The 9,294-nt window shown below is 42.6% G+C and overlaps 1 protein-coding gene across 1 annotated transcript; it reads left to right on the plus strand.

The window, feature by feature from the left end:
- The first annotated feature begins 1,307 nt into the window (after positions 1 to 1,307).
- gpr137bb (G protein-coupled receptor 137Bb) lies at positions 1,308 to 7,792 on the plus strand. Its single transcript, XM_026358943.1, has 7 exons — positions 1,308 to 2,900; positions 4,480 to 4,529; positions 4,694 to 4,916; positions 5,134 to 5,283; positions 5,362 to 5,490; positions 5,703 to 5,824; positions 6,017 to 7,792. Exons 1-7 carry the CDS (start codon positions 2,511 to 2,513, stop codon positions 6,129 to 6,131), a joined length of 1,179 nt encoding a protein of 392 aa, XP_026214728.1. The 5' UTR covers positions 1,308 to 2,510; the 3' UTR covers positions 6,132 to 7,792.
- The last annotated feature ends 1,502 nt before the right edge of the window (positions 7,793 to 9,294 follow it).

A 9,294-nucleotide genomic window follows, 5' to 3' on the forward strand; every position in this document is an offset into this window, starting at 1 on the left:
GTACATTAAAGTATTTAAATATGATCTCAGTAAAAGTACATCAAAGTATTTAAATATGATCTCAGTAAAAGTACATCAAAGTATTATAATACTATCTTAAGTAAAAGTACATCAAAGTATTTGAATATTTTCCATGATTGTTTTCTCGTCGTACTTGTCATGTTCTGAAGTTCCGTCTTATGTTCTGGGACGTTCGGTGTCCAGGTCCAGACCAGGACAGAACCACCCCTGTCCCTCTCACTGCAGGTGGATGGAGGCTGGTTCTGTTCTAACTGGACCTACTTCAGCCCACAGGAACACGTGCACACGTCAGCCAATCAGACCCTCCTCTAATTTACTGGATTGTTACTGTTAAACAGTAACTTGGTGTGAAGACAGTGAAACTAAAGCTGGTGCAGCAGAACATCACCTCCACCTAGTGAACCCAGAGTCTTACTGCACCAACATCTTCATCATCTTCATCATCTTCAGTTTCTAAACGACATTTATGGCAAAGACCCAAAAGTCCTAGCTGTGTGACTTTGGATATTAGAGGGGTCCTGCTAAACCCTCCTCTCGTACGAAGATACATCTGCATTTGTTTTGAATTTAATACAATTTAATTCATTAAAAATTTAACTCTAACCAAATACTGCCCTCAGTAGAAGGACCACACCAGTGAATTACAAATGATGATTTAGTTATTGAAACTTCTTCATTTCCCAAACAAGCTGCTCAGACTCAGTAAGAACACGAAGGGTTCAGTGGGTTCAACAACTGCTGACACAATAATACGAGAACCCACGTTCTGCGAGCTTTACAATATTTATGTTGTGTCAAGATGAATTCACTTCACGTGGGCCAACGACAAACCAACACCGTGTTACATTATACACACGTTATGAATTTGTGAACATTAATATTAGACATAGTTCATCTTTCATACACATATTTCCCACTGGTCCACAGAGAATCTGTAGGTTTATATAAATGATATGATAACACTGATTTTGTGTTAACACTAACACAAAAGCAGCTTAAACATGTTTCAGTCGTTCTTTTCTGAAACTGATGATCTGCAACAAACATCTACTGTATTCTAGATTCTATTATTTCACATCGCTGCATGAAAGAAAAACTAGGAGCAGGGCTACAAACGGAGCTGATGCAGTGTGAATCTGAGCCGTCAGCGTGACGTGACGAGCTGCACAGCCCTCGATTATCTAACCACCTGACGGTTATGTAAGAGCAGAGAAACTGCAGAGACGGGAGGAGGAGGAGGAGGAGGAGGAGGAGGAGGAGGACCAGTGTTAGACTGACACCAGGGTCGATACTCACCATTCACTAAAACCACATCAGCTCCAGCCTGAGAGGAGGCCTGATCCACATCAGATCAATACTGCAGCAGCTGTGGGATGTGATGTTCATTCAGCATTTAATGGAGACATCTTCTGCTGAGGTGTACGGTGGGAAAAGTAAAATAAGACAAACAGCTGCAAAATGACACGAAGACATTCACAAATCTTTGAAGAGATGAACGAGAAATGATGAAGAGACAAAAACTAAATGAGTCATTTTACAACAACTAGCTTTAGTTATTTAATCAAATCCAAAACGGGATTCAGGTCCACAGATGAACGCGAGAGTGGGTCCTACATGATGTCACATTGACCTTTGACCTTGAGTCTTAGTGGATGTTTGTGCCGAATGTGAAGAAGTTCAGAGACATTAATTCAGTTAATGTGACTCTTCTCTTCCGGTGAAACCTCGAATCGTGTCCAGATAAACAGTAACACACTGTGTAGAACTCATCTGTTCAGGTTTTAGTTTGAGGAAACGTAGCAGCACAATTACAGTAAATGATACTTTTTACTATGAGAATGAAGTTTTTGACATTAGGGCAAAAATAAAATCATTTAATCATTAAAATCTCCCTCCGTTTATTCTTTTGTATTAACTGTGTGTTTTAAAGGAACCTGGTAGGAGACATATTTCCAATGGTTCCTATAAATGTTTGTCTGTTTATTCAGAACATCCATTCACTTCATTCATTCATTATCTGCTTCACTCAATTATTCAATACACCAACACACTATTCTCTAAAAATAATCTGAATGATCTGAAAACAGCATCCATCAGCTGTGACACAGTAGGTGTGTGTGGGGGGTGGGACCACAGTTCCCAGTTTACCTCTCTCTCCTTCCAGATCAATCTCTGCACCTTCCTCCGCTCTCTGCAGCATCCCTCCTCCAGCTCAGCCAGTCAGCTGCTGAGGAGCTGGATCATGTGACAGAGACTCACCAATCCCCTTCCACCAGGCACCGGCAAAAAGAGGGGAGGTGTCTCTCCTCCTCCTCCTCCTCCTCCTGCTGCTGCTGCTCCTCTCTGTGAATCAGACGTCTGGAGCTGATGGATGTAAAGTCGCCATCTAACGAGCCCGGACACGTTTCTGCTGCTTCACCCACAGAACGAAGGCAGCTCCGTCTTTAAGCTCCTCTCCCTCCCTCCCTCTCCTGGGGACCACAGAGGGGATGAATGGGGAGGTGATGGAGGGGAACCCGGCACATGCCGGCAATGGCTCCCACCTCCCTCCCCCTCCCACCATCACACCGGCCATTCCCCCCTACGTGAAGCTGGGCCTGACCATCGCCTACACCATCTTCTACTCGCTGCTCTTTGCCTTCGTCTACGCTCAGCTCTGGCTGGTTCTGCGATACCGTCACAAGAGGTTCAGCTACCAGACGGCCTTCCTGTTCCTGTGTCTGCTGTGGGCCGCTCTGCGTGCCCTCCTCTTCTCCTTCTACTTCAGAGACTGTGTGACTGCCAACGCTCTGGGACCCTTCGCCTTCTGGCTGCTCTACTGCTTCCCTGTCTGCCTGCAGTTCTTCACTCTCAGCCTCATGAACCTCTACTGCGCACAGGTGAGAGGGACACTGGTGCTGGTACTGGTGCTGGTGCTGGTGCTGGTGGAGCACAGACTGCTTCTGGTGGTAGACACCATGAATTGGCCTCAATAATTCAGGTGCCCAAGGTGAATTTAAAATCACAACAAATCCACAAACTGAACAACAAAATACTTTGAGTGTGAGTTTTGATCCGGTGACCCGGGAAGGGTACGATTCTCGGTTCCTTCCAAAATCTGGAACAAACCTTTGTTTACATTTACACAACAAAAAATTAAACTTAAATTAAACTTCAAGTTAAAGTCTTGATTATGCTGACCTCCAGTGGTTTCACTGATGTGGAATCGTGTCCAGGGACGTGGTCAGTCCACTGCTGGGCGTGGTTACAGCTGGTGCTGGTTGAGCAGATAGGTGCTGGCCCTGGTGGGGGATGAACCTGGTCCAAACCCTCAGGTTTCTTCAAAGTTATAATCCTTAAAGTGTGAAGTTATAGTTAAAATCTTCTCCATCACTCGGCCAATCGGTCACTTTGGCCAAAACCAAATCCTAACTCTAGTCCAGGTTCTAAAGTCTCCAAAGATCCTAAAGTCAGTCAGGCTGAAATTTGAGAAAATCCACAGGACGAGAACCAGTTTAAGACAGAGAACAAACCAGTTCCTTCCCTCCACAGCTACGTAGCCGTGCAGGTTGTAGTCGTAACTCTTCTTGGTGAATTCTTTATGTTCGAGTCAATTTGTCCTTGTTACAGGAAAAACTAGATATGACCACATTACCTCTATGGTGGGGGTGTGTCAGATGGAATGAAAGTGCCTCCAGGTGTTTTTTTAGAGATTGATGAGATTGGGACAGACACAAGATCACAGTGACCTTCACCTTTGACCTTGAACACCAAAATCTAATCAGTTCATCTCTGAGTCAAAATAGACGACTGGGCCACATCTGGAGAAACTCCCTCCAGTTGTTCCCAAGACACCGTGTTCAGAAGAATGGGACAGACAGAGAACCTGAAAACATGGTTCTATGATGTCAGACTGAATAATTATGAGGTGAAGAACCAGTGGTGAGAAGTTTGGTTCAAGTTGACCAATAGAAAACAACACGACCCCGTGGTTGTTTGTTGTTCTGATTTCCATTCAAGTTATTCACATGAACCCTGTACAGTACATGTGCACATCAAGAGTCATTGGGAGATCAGAGTCGTACCAATAGCTTTTGCAGCAATGAGCAAATAACAGCTGCCTTTCGTCTTCACCTATTCGTCCACAGCAGCTGGTGAGTTCAACACTACGGTGTCTTATTTCCGTAATGAGAGCAACTTCAGGAACTGATCGATGAAACGAGTAAAAAGCTGGAGACTATTGGCTCTGATGTAGAACTCAGACAAGACATTTGGAAACATGAATGATGGACGGCCTACAACTGGGACTTTGTCTTCTAATCAGTCTCGATATAAGTGCTGTCTATTGGTGCGGTTACTGCAGATTATAATCCCACGTACACAGCTCTTTGAGTCACTGAACAAACCAGGGATGAAGCCACGTTAGAGCAAACTAAGTGTTTTTGAACTAACGTGTGATCATTTGTGTTTCCCTCACAGGTTTACTTCAAGGCAAAGTCCAAGTACACACCTACACTGCTGAAGTACAGGTAACACCAGCTTAGTCTACCTGAAATCAGACCCAAAGTTTAAAGGTCCACTCCATGTTTAAAACACGGTCATAGATGGTACTTTGCTGTGGATAAACACTTTGTATAGCAGTTTTAGAGGTCCAGATTCTGGACCAGTTCTCCTCATGTTTCCTCTGTTCCAGGCTTCCTCTGTACCTGGTCTTTCTGTGTGTCAGTCTCCTCTTCCTGGTGGTGAATCTGGTCTGTGCCCTGCTGGTTAAAATGACCGCCGCTGACGTCAAGACCATCGTCCTGGTGAGGGTCACCATCAACGACAGCCTGTTCGTGCTCTGCGCCGTCTCGCTGTCAGTCTGCCTCTACAAGGTCGCCAAGATGTCGCTGGCCAACATCTACCTGGAGTCAAAGGTAACGTCATGGTGACAGTGACACTAGTTTCTCTGTCAGTGGCTGAAATAAACTAAATAAAGTCTTAAACTCCAACAGACTCTGTTTCTTCTGGCTTCACTGACCCATTAGTCTGTTTATTTCCTTACTTTCTAAGACAGCAGACTCAACCGTCTTCACATTTACACATCGACTTACTGGAAGTTTTTCCAGACTGAATTAAAAGCTCTTTGTGCAGGGGACGTCAGTGTGTCAGGTGACTCTGATTGGCATCATGGTGGTGCTGCTGTACGCGTCCCGAGCCTGCTACAACCTGGTTGTGCTCGCCCTTACCAACATTGAGACCATCAACTCCTTTGACTATGACTGGTACAACGTCTCAGACCAGGTAATAGTGGTTGTTACCTGAGACGTCAGAATTTTAGAAAAAGAGTTTTTGTCCCTGACCTCTGACCTTTGTCTTCAGGCGGACCTGCGTTCGTCGCTCGGAGACGCTGGTTACATCGTGTTTGGGGTGATTCTGTTCGTCTGGGAGCTGCTGCCCACTTCACTGGTCGTTTTCTTCTTCAGGGTTCGACGGCCGCCTCAGGACCGGGTTAGTCCTCCTGGCAGCGTCAGGTCACTGCTGCTTTTTCACAATAGACAGAAAAAGGATGAACTGGATGTGGACTATTTAACCTGTTGGAAGGAAAACGACATCTGACAAGTTACTTTTCAAAGTTTGCTTGGAAACAGAACAGTAGCACAAATCAGTGACTAAAAACCTTTCCCTGTATTTAAGAATTATTATGTTGTGTTCACCTGCAGAGCACTGCTGGGATACCAAACCACGTTCTGTCCTCCAGAGGATATTTCTTCGACAACCCTCGTCGGTACGACAGCGACGATGACCTGGCGTGGAGCATCCCTCCCCAGAATGCTGCAGCGAGGTATGAACGGCTGCCTGACTTTCACTGTTTAAGGTGAAGGTTCTGTGTTAGTGTGGTGACTGCTGAAAACAGATGTCGCGAGTCTGGACTTCAGCATGACAGGATCTGTTTTCCTCAACAATCCAGGATAAAATGAAATAGAACATTTCCTCTTAAATTAAACCAGCTGACAGTTTCTCATCTCTCCGACAGCCTTTCCTCCGACTGCTACGACTGGGGCAGCCGCCACAGCAGCTTCACTGTGCACAGCAACAGCGACGAACAGCGTCTGACCTCCACCACCGGAGAGCTCCACCCATACCCGTGATCCCTCTCCCCACTGTACAGAACTCTGCACTTTGATCAGTTATTGTGTTTGTTAATGTCGCTGATGTAGAAGCTGAAGACTCAGTAGAGAGTTTAGAAAAAAGCTACAAGAATGTTCAACAGGGTTCTTACACAGATCGTATTCAGGTCTTTAAAGACTCTGCTGATGGATCTGGTTTTAGGAAATGTTCAGTTGTGTGTGGATCAAAATCCACAGTGACAGACAATCATGTGGACCATGAGCAATACAGACATGTTGTCTGTGAATATTGAAGTCTGTTACAGTGTTTAACTGATTATAACTCGACTGGGTTATAAACGAAGAATAAAGTAGGCGAGAGAGTAAAATGTTTTGTTTTGCAGCTTCTATTCACTGTCAATGAAAAACAGCTGCAACAGATTCAACAAGCCCAAGTCTCCATTTTCTGGAAATATTCTCTGACGCGGATCATTTGAAGCGAGCGAGAGAGAGCCAATCAGGATCATCCGGAGTCAGTTTAGTACCTGACGTAGTCACAAACAAAACAGAATTATGAAGGACATGTTTTAAACAGGTGATGTAGCATCAGTTACCAAGACAAAAACAGTCTATTAGTGGAACAGAAACACAGAAGACCTTCGCCTGTGGTTGTCCGGCGGTGTTACAGAGTGGAGCATCTTCCCTCACACATAATCTTTGACTGAGCAGAAACACAAGTTCATCAGAATGAGTGTTCATTAGTGAACCTGAAGCCACGTTTGTCATTTTAACAATGGAGCATCAGCACTGGCTAAAAATGAGAAGTTGCTGATTGTTCTGTTGCAAAATCAGTTAAGATGATTTCTAAGTAAAAATATTCCAGCTTCTCTTCTGGAAGTTCACAGCATGGACATGATGAAGCCGTCCAAAGGTTTCCAGACTTACCCTGTGTAGGAACCCTGCAGGAGAGAATGTGGATGTGTTTTAGAGCTGCAGTTTGCTGATGATTCTGTAATGATTGTTTTAGAGAACATTTCTTGATCATTTGGGGACATTTTAAATGAATACTACCGCTCCAGATGTGACAGCGTTTTGTTAATTTCTGCATTAGATTCCTTTAAAGAACTGAATGCGAGGCATCACGTTTACACCCCACATTGAGAACAGCTCGTAACTTTTAAACATGGAGGCCAAACGTGTAATTTCCTGCCTTAAATGATTCTCGAGGAACTCTTGTAGTTATTTTTCGAGGTTGTTGACTCGTTAAAGCCTGTAAAACAAAAATACAGTATGTCATCACATGTAAAAAGTTTGTGATCATCTACGTTGTGACATGATCAGTACCCTGTAACACCTTGTGTTGTTTTATTGAGGGATGAGCCTTAATTTCACTTAAACACTTAACTTAAAAAAAAGGCATGACATGTTGCAAAATGTGAACTATTAGAAATTAAGACTCAACCCATCTTTAAGTTCTTTCAGTGTTAACGTTTCTGTAAGAATGTTCAGGAGAAACAAACGTACGCTCTATATTTCTAACAGACGCAGGTTTTGTAAGTTTGTACAGTCTCACTGAGATGACGCGTTTACTTGTTCTCTTGATTTGTGTGTTTGTGACTTGTCGACACACACAGTAAAACTAACGATGACGTAACCGGTTCTCCTGGCTGTCATTACGTCTCATGATGTCTTTATCACCTCCGTGTCAGCGGTCTGTCCTCATGTATGTCACGTTCTTGTGAACATGTCCTGAAAGAATTTCAAATTAAAACTTGGCAAGGATATCAGGAATGTCATGATGGAATTTAAACCAACTTATGTACAATCATTGGACTAAATAAAAAACACATTTGATTTTGGTGTTAAAAGGTCAAAGGTCACAGTGACCTGATCTATCTCACAATCGTCTGGAGGAAATTTCATTATATCTGGGACATAATATCATATATATCATATATCAAACGTCCACATTGACAGACATGCGTGTAAACTACAACTTCACTGGTTATTTAATAATTACAATTATTAACAATATTAGGCTAAGTAATTCACATCAAACAGATATTTTCCAAAGTTGCAACCTCTTAAATACAGATTCTCTCTGTACTTCCACTGCAACTCGATGGAGGGAACACAGGGAGATAATTTTATACTAGGGACTGTAGGTTTGGAAGAAATTAACTTGTGTAATAAACACAGCACAGAACACGGACCTTCAAGAACATCTGCTGAACGCATTTTAGGAAGTGATGTCTTCATGGACAGTATTGATACAAGCAATGATTAAAGTAAGTGACCTCTGTCTGTGAAGATTCTCACTCTTCCAGATCATAGTTATCCCACAGGAGCACTTCAATGGTCAAGTTGAAGACATTTCACGCCTCATCCAAAAGCTTCATCAGGACTCATTAAGTCACTGACTTAACTCAAGATTTTAACCATCAATCAGACAAAGTTCAGAGATGTCCAGAAATATTTATTACTCTTCAAATAAATATTCAACAGGTACACACATCAACATGGTGCAACTATAACTATAACTATATATATATATATATATATTCATAGAGATCTAAAATTAAAAGAAGAACTTCAACTTGTGCTGCTTTTACAAACTGTACAGATTTAGTTTCAACATAAAGAGCGTGAAAATCTGAAGCTGTTTTTTTTTTGTTTTGTTTAGTGAACTTTTTCAAAAATGGCGCTTTAGTTTTAAGGCTGACGAGTGGACTGGACGTCCGGCGGCTGGAGGGCATGCGAGGCTCTGAGGAAAGCATGAGCACGTCTGTCATAGAAAACAAACCTGCAACATACATACTTCACACACTGTGTCTCACACATTAAGAAAAATCCTTCTGTGGAGGCTGCAAGGAGGAACTGAACCAATTATAACCCACCCTAATTAATTATAACGGATAATATGGAAGCTAAAACAACTGACCAGCTAAGATGTAAAGTCTGTTCATTTGGTGTCTGAACTCAACTGATCCTATTTTATATGCAAAAAACACAGAGATTAAACTTCAGCAACTTAAACACAGTTTTCTGGACATATTTTAAAGCAAAAAAAGAAAAAAAAACTTGTTTTTACTGGTGGAAACAAAACATAAATTCGAATAGATCGATTAATCGATAAATTGGTGGCAACTTATGTCATATGAAGGAATCTAATTAATCTGTACAACATTGAACAGGTTTCAGTTGC

This window comes from Anabas testudineus, chromosome 1 (genome assembly GCF_900324465.2).
Source record: "Anabas testudineus chromosome 1, fAnaTes1.2, whole genome shotgun sequence".
Taxonomy (NCBI): Eukaryota; Metazoa; Chordata; class Actinopteri; order Anabantiformes; family Anabantidae; genus Anabas; species Anabas testudineus.